This window comes from Prosopis cineraria, unplaced genomic scaffold, assembly GCF_029017545.1.
Source record: "Prosopis cineraria cultivar Desert tree isolate PC_DT_omini unplaced genomic scaffold, ASM2901754v1 PC8, whole genome shotgun sequence".
Lineage (NCBI taxonomy): Eukaryota > Viridiplantae > Streptophyta > Magnoliopsida > Fabales > Fabaceae > Prosopis > Prosopis cineraria.
In genome coordinates this window covers 14,599,484-14,619,416 of record NW_026555339.1, presented here as the reverse complement: position 1 = coordinate 14,619,416, position 19,933 = coordinate 14,599,484, and the positions used below count along the sequence as shown (strand labels likewise).

Below are 19,933 nucleotides of genomic sequence, written 5' to 3'. Positions count from 1 at the left end.
TAATTATATCAATTATAATTTTAATACTTGCAATTCTTATTTAAAACTAAAGTTTTTTTATATTGATAATTTTAATGGCATAAAGTAAACATGACGATATCTTTCTTTATAATATATTAATTATATTAATATAATTTATTCTTATATCTATCTATTTAATAACTTTTATTCATAACATATTTTTTGCTTATTTTTAGAAGAGTAATTAGCTTAATACATCTTCACTAAAGTAGAAGAACAATGATTTGATGTTGTGTTTGACTTGCCTGTTGATGCTAATCTTATAGCATAAAAATCACTTATATTTGTTATTATAATATGTAGTTATGATTAATATAATTCAATAATTAATTTTAAATTATTGTTATTTACGTGCTTGTGTTGTTTTGATTTTAAACTTAATAAATTATATAATTTAAAATTTTAATGAATGTTATTATCCAGATCTTTTTTTGATATTATTTCATTTATCGGGACGGTGGGACGTCCCGATCTTGTCCCGGTCCCGTCCTGACTCTTAACGGATGAGACGACTTTTGGGACGGGACGGGACACGAGACCAAAATTCAGTCCCGATCTTTTTTTCAGGACGGGACACAAGACGGGGGTGTCCCGGTCCCGTGAACACCCCTAGTGACAAGAAGTTCAAATCCTGCCTCATTTAAAAAAAATTAAAAGTAATTTGATATTTCATAATAATAACATAAGATATTTTCAAAAAGTATGATTCATTAAAAAAGTTTATTTCAAAATTATATTTCTTTATTTTTTGGCTAAATTATCTTTCATTATTTCCCTTCTTAAATTTTTTTCTTAGGTGCAAAAAAAAATCTATCATTCTCTCTCCATTATTAAATGAAGTATATTTAAAATTCTTTTCAAGAAAATTAAGATGTCAAATTATATTTAATTGGGCTTTTTTTACCAAAATGCTACATGCAGTAAAAAAATTCCTAAAATGCTATAGCGTGGAAAGTATTTTTCAAAATACTACATCAAAAATCATTCATGGAAAGAATGATTTTAAGGTTCTGAAGAAGTCATTATCACTGGAATGATTTTAGAGTGAAAAATTATTTTTTTATTGCATTAAAAGTGAAATCATTCACTGCCTGAATGATTTCAGTTTATTATTGCTAATTTAACATTTTATTCTTAATTCTTGCATTTTTTTAACACGTTATCATTTTGTGAAAATCTTCAACATAATGCATGTTCACGCGAGAATAAAAAATTCATGCACAATGGCTATAAAAAGGTCTGAAAACATGAAGATGCAATGGCAAAGTTGAAGTCAGATAGTGCAAAACTAGTTTTTCACTGACATACTATACAATATAAAAAAAATACTAAAATATTACACAAAATACTACATTTAAAATCATGTAAGGGGGGAACAATTTTTAAAATTCATCACCGTAAGAACAATTTTTTCAATGTATCAATTTAGTTTCAGGAAAGATTCATGAACTTCAACTACACCTTACAATTGCAATAATAATTTAGTAATCATTTGAACAAAAATGATAAATAATAATTGGTTCTAATATGATTAAGGAATTATTATGAGGTATATTAAATTAAAAATTATTAATAATAAATAAATAATTATTAGGTTTTATGAAAATTCATAAGGAATGGTTAAGTTATATAAATGAAAAGTGAAAATTAATTTACCTCACAAATAGTGACTTTCGGTGCCATATCTTGTTCTTCTTCTCATATGTTGTAGTCGTTGTTCTTGTTGTATGTTTCCCTCTTCTTGAGATTCAAGTGTTTCATTTATCTGTATAGTCAGCATATTTAAGTCAAACCAAGGTAATTCAACTAAAGAAATTGATTGTCGAGGGGTGACATGTGCTTCATTTGATGGTCCACCATGTTCAAAAGTAAAAGTGTTGTATTCAATAAAAAATAATGCAAAATCATCTAGTAAAGACATGAATGATCTAAATTGAGTAAGAGTGGGTGAGTTGAAAAGGAATGATGATGAGGGTGGCATGTAATGAGACTCAAATTGAGTGGGATTGAGAGAGGTGAAAGGAGGTTATGATAATAATAAGGTTGGCATGTAATGAAATTGACTAAAATTTTGAAGCTCTTGTTCCCTTACATTTTCATTTTCAATTGGTGGTTAGGTAGACAAGTAGCCATCATGTCGCTTGCTGGGCCTATCTCGAGAAATTTGTAAATGAGGCAATTCAACTCTTAGTGGAGCAGGTTAGGGGTCCTTATTAAATCGTTGTTTTTTCATTGCAAGCAAGATGTTGTGCTGGTCTTAAGCAACCCTATTTCAATAATCAATACAATAAGAGCCTTCTAAACAAGAATTAATTGTTAGCTTCTATAACTCCTCTGCTATATCAACCTGAAATAAACAATAAGACATAATATTATAACTTTTTTTTTAAAGAAAAAAGGATAGTACAAGTGAAAAATGGTGAAAAACTTACTACATACCCAATATCACTACTAATACGTTGGATCCATCGTCAAGTATGTCTCCAATACCATTGCATGTACTTAGATATTCTATCAAATTCATCAAGTGTTAGAGGAGAATTAATAATAGTAAGCGGCTATGTATCTCATACTTGAATGAATATGGAGTTTTTTGAGTTTAATTTGTAGTCATTATGCCCTATAATTGAATTGTATAGTACTTTCCCAAATGAATAGGTATGGAAGGAATTGGTTACTGACAACCAAATTGTCGTAATACACGATCAGGGTGATGCCATTCTATAATATGAAAACAAATTAGGGGAACTGAGGCAAGCTAGATGTCAGGCATTGCCAAACAATAATTTGGAATTAATTGGCGTACTTCATGAGATTCATATGATTTTCAAATTATCTCGTCATAATTCCTTATATTTATGAGCCAAAATTACTAATCCCTAACTAAATTTTCCAACTTCTTCAAGATTACCAAGAAGTGAAAGGTACATTAACTACATTCGATTACCTGATCTATCTAGCATAAGATATCCACCAATCAACTTGAAGATATATGCATGAGTGAATTGTTAAACTTATACATCATCTGTACTATTGGATAGGTGATTAAAGTTCTCTTCCAACCAATTTATATTTAGACATTGGCCATACATTCTATCTTCATGTAGTCTAATACCAAGATACTATTCACAAACGTTTAGCCAAATATAATTGGTTTGCCCAATGACAAGTGTTCCAACGTATGGAAGGCCCAATTGTATAGCTACATCCTCTAATGTTATAATGCACTCTCCATGTGTAGTATGAAAGGCATGAGTCTCAGGACACCACCTCTCAACAAATGCTAAGGCTAAACTTCAATCATAATCAAATTGTCCTATTCAAGCAACACCATAAAATCCAACTAGTATAAAATATTCAATTATTTGACTGGGAGGCTCAATCATTCGATTAGTATGCATAACTCGTCTAGTGTGTAGGATCCTACTAACCTACAAAGGAAAATAAAAGATGTCAATATTGAAGCATAGCATTTATAATCTATCAAAGGAAAATAAAAGATGTCAATATTAAAGCATAGCATTTATAATCTATCATAAACAAATTTTCTTACATTATTATTCTATACTTGCTGTGAAATATGTTGGGGTTATAAGTACAAAAGGGAGTTATCCTCCAGACTAAGGTTAATGACCTCTTTTGGAAATTGTGCCATTTTTAGATGTGTCAGCATAATTTAAAGAGAAATGTCCAGATAATAAAAAATTCTAACCAAATATAGTTTCATCTTATTAAAAAACCATAATATTAATTTAAAAAAAATCAAATACATGTATTTATTGTCTAGATGCCACACTTTGTGGACAAGTAGAGTGATTGTGACCAATTTGTCGACATAATCCACACTTGTTAGGTAGATTGGGTGTGGTCCAATCTATCTCATTATGTATGAGACTAGAATGAGGATGACTTTTCACCCTCATCGTTGATGGATCAGGTATTAGAGTAGGACAATAAATTTGCACCCAGTGAGTCTTATCTCCTATTGGTTGGAATTGATTACTATAAGCTATTTGTATAGTTTCCAACCTAAAAACTGAATCCACATATTGGAAATGGTCAATGCCTACTCGTGCACAAGCAGTAATGGCATGCATACATGGATACTTTTTTACTTGAAACTCTCCACAATCACATTTTTTGTCAATTAAGTTAACCTTGCAACACCGATGAAATTGATAACATTAAACATTGTATGGCTCAACAACCTCAAGTGAGGTTGATAGTCTGTCAAACTCTTGAACAACACACGCAAATATAGCTTGTGTTACTATATCCATCTTCTTTATTAACATCTCATAAAACACTTGACGAACCACAATTTGTACATGAACTTGTTTGGCACGTTTCACAAAATAGTTATTTACTCCATACATAGTTGCCTTGACTAAGCCAGTAATTGGTAAACTTCAAACACCTTTGAATATACTATTCATGCACTCTGCATGGTTGGATGTCATGTGTCCGAAGTGTCAACCTTCAAGGTCATATACAGGTGACCATTTTTCTTTAGGGATGGCTTTAATCTATCTAGCTACAAGTAGATGATGTAATGATATCTTTGCTAATTATTGCTCAACAACATGATGTTCATAGGCATACCCTACAAATAATTACTAGATTGTTAAAGTTATATTATTATAATAACACGAAAATAACATGAAAATAACATGGAATCTAACCAATATTTATAAACTTCTCTTTCAACTAGTTGGTTCCATGTGCTTTGTGAAGGTTTGAAGCCACATGCCGCAGACAAAAGACATGATATCCATCTGGTGGCTGCTACCAGTATGGGGTTTAGCATAGCAGCTAAAATTGATCAATGTCTATATGAAATTAAGTAAATTCTTGTTCTATCTTTTACAATACAATGGCATACAAGATATAAGAACCACTCCCAAGCAGATTTTGTCTCCCCTTCAACCATAGCAAATGTAAGTGGTACAACATTACAATCACCATCTTGTGATATGGCCATAAGCAGTGTACCCTTATATTTTCCATATAAGAATGTTCCATCAACTTGTATAATGGGCTTTAGGTATGAAAATGCATTTATGCATGGCTTGAATGCCCAAAAAACACAATGAAACATTTTTGCTAGTTGACCATCTATACTAATGTAAGAGCATTATTTATTTGAAAATTGTATGCACGAACAGGCATGAAGTGTTAAACTACAGGTCTGCAGCTAACCACCTTGGGAGTAAGGAGTATGAGGTCTCCCAATTCCCAAAAGAAATGGCAATTGCTAATTGCTTTTCCTTCCATGCTTTTTTATATGACACAGTATATCCAAACATGGATTGCATCTTCTTAATAATCTGAGATACTTTTACGTTTGGCCTGTCAGATACCATTGCCACAATACAAGACAATATAACATCAACATCCAACTTTGGATGGTCTTGAGTTAACAATGTGGCAAAGCATGTATGGGCCCTCCATATTTTGTAATCTGCCAAAATTTTATATTCTCTTTCTTGTAAGCCTTGAGTCTCTAATTGCAGTTTTCTCCATAATTAATGCATCGATATTCTTCATACTTGTTACATGAATAATGGACATTAAATGTGTGATGAACTCGAACAAAATATAACTTGACTGCATGTCTTAGGACACGAATATTGCTAAATATCTTTCCAATATATATCTCTTCATTGTCATGAAAAGGTAGAATTTCTTCTACTTCATTAAATTCAGGAGCCATAGCTGCCTCAACAATAACATGTGACAAGAAAGCAGTTTCAATCTCATTATGCTCGTTGTTGTCATTAAAGTCATGGGCACCATTATCATTCCCATCACCAACATTTAAATAAGAATCATACTCATCCTCACCCTCAAGTTCATCCATAATGTCTTCCAATGGAAAAAGAGAACACGATGGCTCATTATTACCAATGTCTAGGGGATGCTCCAATGGGTGAGAATTTTCCATGTAATCATTAAACATGGATACTTGTTCAATAATGTTCCCTTAATTGCTACTTGATGGGAGAGTATTTCCAAAATAATTATTCATTGGTCGTGATTCAACATGGCCATCAACTTCTAACTCACAGATGTTTGCATACAACTCTGCATCTGTTAGTTGAGTTGAGAATCAATGGCTCACTTGCCACATTTGTTCTATATCTGAATCATCCTCCAAATTGCATGCTTGGTACTGTGGTGGATTTATGCATGAAGGATATCTATATACTAGATTTGTTACCAATTTAGTAGGAGGAAATTGTAGCTTTTGTCTAATAAGTTGCTTTAGTCTATCCAAGGTAATATTTGGGTCAACTCTCATTACTTTTATAATATCTGACTCAAATGTTACACCAGCTAGGCCATGAAAAATTTGTCCATTTGCAAAAAAATACATACAAACTCTTTTCTATAATCTATTCTACTTCCTAAACATTACATTATACAATTAACATCCCAGTAAAATTAAATTATAAAAATAAATTAACTTAACTAATTTCCTAAATATTTATAAATTAATTATCTAACTTTTACATTTAAAATCAATGGAGTATTACTTATATGCAATAATATTTTTTATTTGTATTAAATCTTTTTATATGTAATAAATATTTTTTATTAATAAATTAACTATAAACACACACATATATTATATAAACTATATAATATATTTGTGTGTTTGTTTGTTGTCTGACCCCTCTCCCTAGATTAAAAATGTATAAGGATCTACCATGTTTATAATGTGTACATTTTTGCACATATCAATTATTATAAAAACGTATAATTATTTTATATTATTTATTTGATAAGTTTTTCCTATGCTACTTATATTTGTTATGATTAATATTATAAATATAAAATTTCACTTTTAAAATTTTTGTATATTATTTATTTGATAAGGCTTTCCTATATTGTTTATATTTGTTATGATTAATATTATAGATATATAATTTTATATATAATTTTATAGATATATCTGTTATGATTAATATTATATGTAATTTATTTCTTTATATTTTTAATGTAATAAACTTAAACAATTTTCATGCTTGGTTTTGACGAAAAGAGGTCTCAGCTGGTTCAAATACAGAATCACATGAAGCAACATAAAGAAAAAGCTGCCTTGCATTAGGACTAGGTACAACTCTTATCTATGTTACATTATTTTATATATATTTACATAATAATCAATTAATTTCAAATAATAACACGATGGAAACGCACACTGACAACATGGAGACACTTAATTAAATAACTCTATGAAAAACGTTAGTCAACATATGCAAATTTCTTTTAACTATAATCCCTTATTTTGTAATTAAAACTTTGTTGGACATACTATAAAAATATTAACTACATGACTACATCTGCAATTAAAAAAAAAACTTAACATGCAAAACATTAATAATTCAATATTAAGATTTTACTCAAAAAAATAATAACTTTAATATAAAAGTTGAAAAAATTATTAAAAAAATGTATCTTAATCAGATGGAGAGTCAGGCTTTAAGCAAATAAAAAAGAAAAAAATGCACTTCAAACTTTGATTACAATACTAACACCAACAATGGAAGTAAAGAAATGGAATAGACATAAAGAACTTTAAAGTGAAATAAGAAAAGAAATAATAGAGTACAAGAAATCAAGTAGACAAGAAATAAAGCAAGAATAAAAAGTGTAGAAATAAAATGTTAGAACACTAGATAAATAAGAGCAAATAATATTATATTTAACTTCACTAATGCATGAATGAAATGAGAAGAGCAAAAATTACCTGCAGTCGCACTATCTAGCTTCGCTTTGTCTCGCTTCAAATTATCTGATGCCTCTTCACGTTTTCAACCATTATATATAGCTAATTTTTTATTCTCGCATGCAAAGAATAAGTTAAGCTTGTGAGGAGGGAGGTTCTGCTGATTTTGACAAAGCATTCACTAGTTATAAGAATGGAAAAACTAAGAATAAGACATCCAATCAATAATAATAAATTGAAATCATTCAGGCAGAATGATTTCACTTTTAATGGCATAAAATAATAATTTATGACTCTAAAATTGTTTTAGGTGAGAATAATTTCTTTAGAATCTCAAACTCATTCTCCCCATAAACAATTTTTAGTGTAGTATTTCAAAAAATACTTCCCACATTGCAACATTTTGAGAATTTTTTTTTACTGTATGTAGCATTTTAGTTAAAAAAACCTATTTAATTGACTTCATTGGTATTTGAAATTTTACCCCAAAAAAAAAAACATCTTATAAAATGGGGCAAAAGGGAGTAACAAACATTTATGTGCAAAATAATGTTGTAGTGTAGTTTAATTTTAAATTTTTAAAGTATATTGCTTTCATATTTTTATTTTAATTATTAGATTTCATGGAGAATAATTTAGTAAAAAATTAAACTATGTATCTTACATGGTCAACTTTATCTCCAGAGTTACTAGAAGTAATTCCTACGAATGTTGGAGATCCACATTTGAATATTTGAAAAATATATTGATTTATCCAATAGATTTATACAAAGCTATTCACAAGCCATAAAACATTATAACGTTCTACATGTTTAAATATATTGAATTTTCTATTTGTCACACAATTTGTTAGTTGAATGTTGGTGCTTCGATGTTTGGCTTTTAGTTGTTGAAGATTTCATATCTCATCCCTGTTGTTATCTTTTTCATGTGAGGATACAAACAAGAGCAAGCAACTAGAGATTTAATCATTTTAGTGTATATACATACATATACATATACATATATATATATATATATATATAAAAGAAATAGACAGGGTTGCATGATATCACCAGGCATTAATGCCATGCTTGGTAAGAAAAAAAAGCAGAGGGAAGGAAAAAGTGGGAAAAAATGCCATTTTCTCTTGCGGCCTAAAAGAGAAAAATGAGAGAGAAAAAATTGAGAAGAAAATAACATGTGGGACTCATGTTTTCAATTCTAATTTTTTTTTTCAAATATGAGAAAATTTTGGAGAGAGAAGTCAATTTTCAAATTTATTCATAAATTTTTTTGTTTTCTACCTGTTGCCTCCTTCCATTTTCAGTATAATTTTTTCTCAACTATTTAAAGTATCGTATATTTAATAATTTAGGAAATTAAAATTAAAATTGGACAATATAATTTCTTTGCTAGCGTTAGATAAAATAATTTACCATTATATTTCATTTAACCAATAATATATAATAAAAATTATATAAATAATATGTTAAAATATTAAATTTTATTATATATAAATATTTGTTGCAAATAATAAGATTATTATTATCCATATAAAATTAAAAATTTTCCTGTCTCTCAGTTTCTTCACTAAGCCAAGAAGAAGAAAAAATTACACCCTCTACTTTTCTTTTGTAACTCATTCATGCAACTTTCTTTTTTTCTTTTTTTTTTTTGATTTGGTGAACCATATATGCAATTTTCCAACATTGTTTGATATTTCAATTCCCACCCACTAAAACCCAATTTTTTTTTTAAAGAATATAAAACCTAAGATGTTTAGAAGAGAGAGATAGTGAGTTAACTTGCAATACAAGTTGCTTCTCTAGTCTTAGTTATAAAATAGAGGGAAGATTAATTTTAATCTTATTTACAAGACATTTTAATTTTAATCTTATTTACAAGGCATTTTAATTTTATTTTTTTATGTTCATCTTTACCTTTCTATCTTTATTAAATGCTAAAAAAAAAATTTTGTTTTTATTAGGAGATTCAAATAAAAACTTATTAAATTTTAAAACATAGCTAATAAAATTTAAAATTTTTCTTGATTCTTAAGACTTATAATTAGGACCAAAAGAAGTACAAAAGTACATAACTTCAATTGAAGCTGTGGACATCAAATGTTGATATAACTTCTAATAATAATTTAAATATTAAGATTGCATATGTTCCATTATTAAAGTGCAAAAACTTTTTGAGCTCTGAATAATATGACCTGACTTGATACTTTCTAGCACGGATTTTTTGTGATATTGTATTAAAAACAGGCCGATTTAACAGTAAAAGATTAAAATTCAGACAGATTGGAGGGATTGAGAGGATCCAAGTTATATTATGATGGGAATTTAACATAAGATCAAAATTTGACTTACTTTTGAGGCTTCAATTTGACACAATAAAGAGGACAATTGATGAAGGAGCCAAGCAGGGCAGTACATTGGTCCATAGACAAAGAGATTAGGAAAAAGTGGTTATGAGATCTTACAAATTTCAGAACAGATTGGTCTCAATAACAACAGAAAATTCACAGCTCATAGCCTTTTGGAGTAACCTGAACCTCCACATTTCTTGCATAGTATCAATCCTGTGGTGTGAAAATCAAGCACTGAGATATATGAACAGATATATAACTGTGAAAGTTTTTTCAATATGAGATTGCTAAATTTAAAAAAATAAATAAAAAATAATGACAGGAAAAAGGAAAATTATTTTAAAGTGACCAGACTTTATATCCAAAAATTTGGTTGCTGATAGAATTAATAATATTATACAATCTATGCAGCCAACTCCACCTAGTGGGATAAGACTTATTGTTATTGTATTAGTAATATTTTAAGGTGACCAGATTAAAGCAAACAAATCTCATATAGTTAAAAATATGCAATAATTGCATGATCAAAATATATTATATGAGTAGAATACACATTACTTCAAAGACATTTGGTAAAATTACATGAACACCTCTTCTATTTTTAAAATCAATACAAACATCCCATGAATTTTATTAAAATTTACATAGACATCCCTTGAAACAAAAATTAGATTACAAAGACATCTCTTAAATCTTGTTGAAACTACACGAATCTTAACTCAATTATCAAAACACAAACTTCTCCTATATCAGTATAACTCTAGGAAGGTTCAGGAAAAATCTGTGTAATTCATTCTTTATTTAAAAAAAAAAAAAGTTTGTGCAGAATAGAAAATAGTTGAAGATTTGTGTGATTTTGAAGAACTCTTGAGAGGTCTGTGTAATACATTTTACTTTTAGGATAAGTCTGTACAAGTTTTAAAATAAAATAAAATTTTTGTATAATCTTGGTAAAATTCAAAGAATGTCTGAGGAGTTTACTCTTTAAAATATACTAATCTTAGCATTTTATCAATTGAGAAGAATTATTCGCAATTGTATTCTAAAGTGCCAGATTGACAACACACTGATAATTCAGAAACAGCCATATTATGGTCAGGAAAGCAAATTCAAGCACTCATCAAGGCGTTCATAAAACCAAAACCTACTGCTGGTGCTCATCAAGGTGACCAAACCAAAGTGAACATACAAGCCAAAATAATTCATTAATTGAGGAACGAAAATAAATAAGCCATTTGAATGTTGGAAAGAATGGGAATGTAATGGGTTGAAGAAATAAAAAACAAAATTGAACTAAATCACCCTCCCCCTCATGATAAAGCATGATAAAACCCAATTCCACATACCACAAATAGGGAATCACTACACCCTCCAAAAATTTCATAAATCAAGACTCACTACCTCACAAACTACCACCCACAAGAACATGGTTGGCTTATCTCTCCTCCATATTTTGAACATTTTATTTTTGTTTTTATTTCTTTAATTCATTCCATTTCCATCTTTTCCAGCAACCACATGGAACCAAAGATAATTTCAGCAAGCATCTAAACCATTTCGGTTTCAAAAAATGCAGTCAATTAACCAGAAAGATATACCTGCGCCCTTACATACTCTGCAGTCAGTTAACCCCTTATCTTGCATCATCTTACCGTTGTTGCAAAAAATGCATTTTGTTCCACCTGTTTGTCAAGAGTAGCATGACAACAATTCAGCATTTTCATCGGTATTCAAAACAAAACAAAGTTCAACTTGATGAAGGATTGCAGAATAAATTCAAATAATCAAGTGGCACTTGGTGTCAATGGAATAACAAAAGCCATCAGAGAACATTGAATAAAAATGAAATAAGATTTATTATTTGATAAATAAGGCGACTGTCATCTGTCACAGTAACTTATCACAATTCTATGCATATCCATATGCTGGATGACAATTGTATTGAAAGGAGATATCAGCAATGGCAGAGAAAAAGAAAAGAAAACAAAAAATAATAGCTAGAGATGACAACGATAGCAAGAATAATAATAATAACAAGCCTTATCCTACTAAATGAGATCGATTACATGAATTTCACGGTTTCATTATACTCTATCAATAACTAACTCTTTGGATATGTCATTTGAGAACCTGTAAAATAATAGCTAGAGAAATATTAAGAAGAAAAAAGGGCTCTGCAGTTCATCACTATCCACATATAACATCGATTTAAGACATTACAATGGAGAGAAATTTTACAAAGAATTTGGTCCGACTTCAAAAGTATGAATTGGAGAATAATTCAAATATCATCAGTAAAGAGTTACTGTACAAAGCTTAATTTTCTACTTCATAACCATACATTTGCAGAGAAATCCAACACCACGTGTTAAAATTTGAAAATTGCTTGTCATCCAGATTCCAGTCAGACCAAAGAATCATGGAGAAAACCGAAGAAATCATATCAACGTTCAGAGCAACAAAATTTCCATGCATCAAGCACCTACATAGTCCACATTGTTCTTGGTGGTAGTGAGCTTATAACAACATAAGCGAATTCTTTGATTATAATAAGCAAAAATATTTATAAGAAATTTATAAAGCACTAATTGAAGTCTTAAAAAATACATAACATTTGAAAACAGAAAATGCCCATTGTGAGTAAAGCACAACAATTTGAAATCCAAACACAGAAAGATCATTACCGTTGCCGCCACAACGCTCACAAGGCACAGGATCCCCCTGTAAAAACCTCATCACATATTAGCAAAACAAGAATAAACTTTGACCCACAATGTTACCAAAAGCAGGGTACTCTTGGAAGCAAAGATGAATGCATCTATGAGTGCAATGCATGTGAGTTCTGTACATTTTCTGAAAGAGATTAAAAAAAATGAATCATCATCACATGTTCCATCAAAAGAAGTTGGGGGGGGGCAAGCGGTATCGAAAAAAAAGAGAGAATAATCCAATTCTGCAACTCCAAAGAAGAGATTGAGCTCAATGTAATTGGCACCCTAAGAGTACAATTCCGTATTACTTCATTACCCAACTCCGATTCAGCTTCAATTTCATCAATAAACCGAAACTTCAAAAGATTGAAAGAAACAAAAATCGAACATTCAAGTGATAAAGCGATGCCCGCAGAGTCTATAACAAACAAACGGAAACCCAAAATACAAGAAACAGAAAGAAAATCCAAATTGCTACCTTAAGACCAAGAACCAAGGAGAGAGCAATTGCGACGAGAACACTAACAGTGACGAGAAGGGTCTGAGTATCGAAATTGATACTGGAACTGCTCACACCATTAAACAGCAAAATGGGATTGACGATCATCAAGAGCCTTTCATGATCCGTTGCTTTTTTCTTGGGCCTACTCTTACAGAGGAAGCGAGGCAGTGACGACCATTGGGATTTGGAAAGAAGAAACTGAGCGGATGTGGAAGAACAAGAACAGAGGAAGGAAGAGGAGGCGAAGAGGAAGAAGGTGTGGTGAGAGAAGAGAGTGGAAGAGTAGAGTGAGAGAGAGAAGCCATGGATAAAAAAAATTATAATATTAATAAAAAATGAGAGAGAGAGAGAAGGCTATGGACTGTAAAGCAAAGATTGTGTTGTGTGTTGTCTTTCATTGTGCGTCTACATGGTTGAGTTGAGGGGTATATATGTCATTTCATGTTTTTATTTGTTCTGCTTCGCACCATCTGGCCATGGCCACTCACAACCTCGAGTTTTGTTTTCTGGGTTCGATTTTGGAGTATCATAACCTATTGGGATAGTTTTTATGAAACAACTGGAGTAATTGATATCAATATCACTAGCTTTTATTTAATTACATACAATGTCCTTTTATTTTTTTAAACAGCTTAAGTCGATGCTCTTAATATTTGATGTGGGTGTTGTGTGATAAATTCATGAGCTAATTATAAGCGAACATAAATTCTGCAATATATGTCGTGATCTTATCTCCATAGGTTATAGGAAAGATGTTGCCAAAAGAGGCTACATAAGCTCCAATATACCTTTAGCCAATATCTCTTATAATATCTTAGGTCTGTTTGGTTTTCATTTTTTTAAAAAAATTATTTTATAATACAATTATTAAAATTGTTTTTAAAATAAAATAAAGTTAAAATTCATTTAGTTACGTCAGTTAAAAAAATTTTAAAATTTAAAAATAACTGATAACGATGATTATAAGTAGTTAATTGTGGTGATTAATAATGGAAATTGATTAAGGTAACCATAATTTTTAATAATTAAATGTGTATTTTAAAAATAAAAAATAAACAAAAAAATTTATTTTTCATTTTTAAAAATAAAAAATGAAACAATTTTAAAAACAATTAAAGAAAAACATTTATCCAAACAAATTTTTAATTTTTTTTGTGATCAAACTAAAAAACAGTTTTAAAAATAAAAAACAAACAAGCCCTCACTTCTTAACTTTGTTTGTTATTTTTTATTTTTTGATTATTGATTTCTACATTAATAAAAGATATTTTAATATTTTAAATTCGATGGAATTTTATATGTTTTACAATTTTTTAAAAATAAAATGATATAGCTGTTATATTTTTTTTAAAAATTATAAAAAATATAAAACTTGATCGTTTCAGCATTTTAAGATATCAAAATGTTTTTTATTTTACATAAAAACCACTGATCAAAGAAAAATGAGGAGCAAAGGTAAAAAGTTTGGACATATAAGGGCATTTAAGAAAGAAAGGCATATTAGAAGGGCTAAAAAAAAATCGAGCAATAAAGAGAAGGATAGAGAGCAAGAGGAGGAAGCTCGTGACAACGGAGGAGAAGCTATGAACTCTCGATAATAAAGATGACGTTGAGGCCATTTATGAGAGGGTAGAAATGAGAATTTTAAATTTTATCTCACATCAACAATAATAAATGAGCAAATGGTTACGATCGATTATCAAATGGAGAAAACAATAACTTGTGTGACAGAATGAAGTTCTAAGGAATAAATGGAGTTTGAAAAAATTTGGAATGTTTGAATAACTATTTTCAAAACCTTGGTTTAGGACTTCATAATTTATTATTTGTGGGTATAAAAGCACATTCCCATTACATGCTAAGATTTATTTTAAATTTTATCTTAAATCAACAATAATAAATGAGTGAATGGTTATAATCAATTATCAAATGGAGAGAGAGAAAAAAAACTTGCGTCAGAACGAAGTTTCAAGAAATAAAATAACTGGACTGAAAAAATTTGTGGTGTTCGAATAACTATTTTCAAAACATTGGTTTAGGGCTTCATATTTGATTATTTGTGGATATAAAAGCACGCTCCCATACATGCTAAGATTAATTATAAAACCAAAATTAGGCTTATTTTATTAGCATTACTTATTTTTCAATTCAAATTTTCCATTATACTTTTCTAAAAATTTATTTAAAAATCATATAAACTCTATTTTATAAATTATGATTTTGAATTTGTAATTGATTTTGATATATATAAAAATGTTCGGATATTTTTGCGAAAACCATATTTTCTGGGTCTATAATCGATTTTTAATATATCTAAAACAAGAACTCTGGTCTAATTGAAATGACTTCCCTAAAAATATAGTCACATTTGATGTGCTAATCTCACATGAGTTCCCTTATCTCATTTAAGGTGTTGATGAAGAAATGACTTATGGAGCTTCACTTTCAATTAGGATTCGAGCTTTAACCAAGTCACTACACTAGTTAATCTTTTATCATCTTGAGAACTGCTAGAGCTTGGCTGATGTTCTACTTAAATATCCAAGTTTCTTATGATGTGTTTGGATTTCAATGGGCAAAAATTTACTACAAAAAAATTAATTGACAAAACGTGATAATATTTTGATAATATTTTTTGAAATTGATTTTGATAATTGAAAATGTTTGGATAATGTTTCAGAATCAATTATAAAGATGGGGAAAATGGAAAATGCTCAAATGCTAAAAATTGATTTCTCAAATAGAGAAAAAAAAATAGCTTATACCAAATGAAATTTGGAAAAATTAGAGGCATTTGAATAAGAATTTGTAAAACCAACTTTGAATCTAGAATTGATTCTTCAAATGGGCTCTTAGTACAACCTAGGTATTACCATTTGCATATAGGCTATCACATATTGTTTTGCCTTTCTAGCTAACTAAACCATCTACATATCTAGCTTCATTCATCCCTCTTGCCACACAATTAATCCAATTTAAACGTATTTCCCTTTGCAGTTTGCACAGCTCTAGGCGATCTTTCATGGATTCTAACTGAAGATCTTTAAGGACTTTAAATACTAATGAAAGCAATGTCTCCACTTGAAGTTTTTTTAAAAAAAAATTTTAAAATTAGAGTAAGCCCCCTACATTTTATATGAAGCCCATGATAGATACCACTTCTCACATGTTGTAGACAAAAGTTGGAAGAACAATATGTGGTGGAATTAAAAATGATTGGAGATCAGATTTTTTTATTAAAAAAAAATTAGGTGAGTCAAGTCCTTAAAACTTACTAAGGCTAGGGCTACCTCTAAATTGAATAAAATTTTTACATCAATAATAAAATTTGAACTCGCGATCTTGTGAGTTATGAGTCAAATTATTGTCAATTGGATAAACTCTTAGTTTGGGGATGAGATTTTATCCTAATGATTGTTTTGGATAATATTATCAGCATTAGAAGTACAGATGCATCTCAAGTAGGGAAGCCAGCTCCCCTTGAGGCAAAATTTTACTGCCTATTTGGTTTTTCATTGATTAAAAATTAATTTGTTAAAAGTTTATTTTGCAAAAAAATAAATTTAATAAAAATTAATTGTTGTAATAAAATTTGTATTTTGATATTTTTTTAAAAAATCATTTGGTAAATTAAAAGTTTGAATTATATGTAATAAAAAGTTCTTTTGAATGTGCAATTACTAAAAAGGACATAATTTATATTTTTTATAAAAATGTTTCATATTAGAAATGTTTAAAAAAATATATGTTATAAAAATTTTAAATGACATAAAATTTGACATGTTTTATTTTATATTTTATTTAAGTTAAAAGTTACTTTATAATTATAAAAAATTGAATTTCTTTATTTTATTTAAACACAATTAAATAAAATTGGTCTATTAGACATGATTTAAGGATGAATGGTTCTTAGCTAATGATTAACACTAATAGATACTTTTAGTTCAAACTCCAACACTTATGTATACATTAATTTAGTTGAAAGATGTCTACACGTTGCTTTCAATATCTCAAGAGAGATATTCTTTACTATCGACAAAGTGTGCTCCTTATACCTATAAAATAAATAAATAACTTTAATTAGTATAAATTTTGGGCTTTACATTAAAATACAAAATAAATATTAATTCATGTATGGATGAATGGATGGGATCAAAACTTTTTCTTGTCGTTATAGTGTTACATGAAAGGTGTAGGCTCCAAGTCTCATTCATCGTGATATTCTTTGAGGATATAAGAGGTGCCATGCCTATGTTAGTTAGATGTAGATCTACATTTAACTAACTTAAAATATCGAGCACATTTATTTTTTTTTACTTTCCACTTTCAAAAAATAAAAAATGATTTGGGTATTTAATTTGACTCCAAATCAACTTTTCAAGTGCTTGAAGCTATTGTATGTGGATTTGGTAACAATAACATGGTAGAACTTTTCAAATTGAAAGTAAACAAACCAAACCAACCCTTGGAAAGATTTGGAGGGGTTAATTGATTTGAGGTGATATGCAAGGACTTGTGGTTTTAATTTTGGGAACTCAATGAGGAGGGGTAATTTATTCTTGATCTTTTGATGAAATACACTTTTGAAATTGTCAGCACTTGTTTTATGAAATAGTAGGAGTCTCTACTTTCATTATAGATAAGAGTGAGACTTTTTTTTATGGTAAGGAGAAAATGTTTCCAAACTTTACATTTAGGAAAGCTATCAAACAACGAGAAAGGAAACTAAGAAAGTAATAAGCAAGGATTAATCTAAAGCTTTTGAGGAGTTTAACTAAAATTGCTTTAGACCAAATAAAATGCAATAAGATGATGAAAGGGTAAAAAAAAAATCTCACAATCAAGTGTTGAAAAGAAGTGTTTTTTGGAAACTTGGAAAAAGACAGGTGTGCATGTGGCATATATTTATATTGTAAAGGATGCATGGGAGGGAAAATAATTAGTGAGAACTCCTAGAAGTGAGATAAAGAACTTTCACAAGAGGATTGGTTTTTATTAGAGATCATCAAAGTTCTCACTTGTTTTACATAGTATTGGGCGATTTAGTTGAACTCGTAAGAAAAAATGTCGCATGCGCATTCTTTATAGATGATATAATTTCCTTATGTGTTTAATAAACAACTTTTGACATGAAACGTACTTTTGAGCTTTTTAGATATCAAAAATTGTTTGGGATATTTTTAGTTGAATAAAATGACTTTTAAAATGTGAATTAAAATGGGATTTAGAAGTGAATTTTTAAACCCTATTTTGAGTTGGATTTCAAATGCTATATGAGTTGGGCATTTGATGAGGAGAATAAATTGGAACATACTTTTTTAATTGACTAAGTTACACTTGAATTTTTTTTTTTATTTCTTCACACGAGTTCACTTCACAATCTTCAAATTTTCTTTTATCTCTGCTCCTCTCAACACCTTCACTATTCCTCTGACTGAACTTCTCCCGTCTCCCTCTCCTTGCCATCGATGCTCCCTTGTCATGTAATGAATGTTGAATTATTGATTACATAATTTTTTTCCAACATATCAAACTTCATATTTTTTATTTTTATTATTTAAGATATTAAATTTTATGTTATTTTAAATTTTTTCACATTTTTTAAAAATTTTTAATATATAATAAATTATCATAAATCAATGTCTTTTTTTGTTATTGTATATTCACATTTTTTAAACATTTCTAATATATGTATATTTGTATAATAAAAACTACAAATCATCATAAATTAATATCCTTTTTTTGTTATTGTATATTCAAAAGCATATTTTAAAAGCACAAATTATCATTAATCTAAACAATTTTCAATTTACGAAACTTATTTTTAAAAAAATATATCCAAACAAAAATTTCGTATAACAACTAACTTTTATTAAATTAACTTTTATCAAATAAATTTTTAAAAAATGAACTTTTGACAAACTAAAAATCAAACACATATTAATCAAGTAGTTAAGAAAAGATGTCAGATGTCAGTTTTAAGCTTGTGCGATTAATAAAAGGCAAGATAGATTTGATTTGTAAGTAAAAATTGGAGAATAGATCATTCCACCAATGTCAAAGTTCTTGTAACTATGATTAAATATGACATGATTATGGTGAAATTAATAGAGATGTTATGCATAAGTTCAATTTGTTAAAATGAAGGCATAAAAAATCCAGTGTGGCCCCAAAGAACCTATCCAGGGAAGTTCTACACGGCAATGCTACATGGCGATGATGAGGATGTTGAGATGTCTTATAAAATTTTAAAAAAAAAGAAATAGACAAAATCCAAATGATTGCATACAAGGAAAAATCAGCTGAGACATCTATTTAATAAACAATGGTAGAAAATTAATTAAAGTGATTGAATATATGAAAAAGAAGGCCACTGAAAGTGCACTGAAGAAAGTTGAACATGAGATCTTTCACATTTTGAAGAGATGATGAAATAAACCAAGAACACTTTCATGGAATTATCCAATTGCTTAAATTACATATCCAAACCTAGTTTTTTTTATTTCATCTTTCTACCATTCATTGTCTATAAATATAACATGTATCAGGCCATGCGTAGAGATCACATGTTAATGCCTATCAAATCTAAGCCATCTTTATACCTCTTAGAT

At 29.0% G+C, this 19,933-nt stretch overlaps 1 protein-coding gene across 1 annotated transcript; it reads right to left on the bottom strand.

Moving 5' to 3' along the window:
* Window positions 1-10,050: 10,050 nt before the first annotated feature.
* Window positions 10,051-13,691, bottom strand: LOC129317937 (protein BUNDLE SHEATH DEFECTIVE 2, chloroplastic). Its single transcript, XM_054962367.1, is given in 5 exon segments — window positions 10,051-10,322; window positions 11,708-11,791; window positions 12,794-12,830; window positions 13,299-13,565; window positions 13,568-13,691. Coding segments are annotated over 5 exon segments (501 nt in total). The 5' UTR covers window positions 13,628-13,691; the 3' UTR covers window positions 10,051-10,269.
* Between the last annotated feature and the right edge of the window lie 6,242 nt (window positions 13,692-19,933).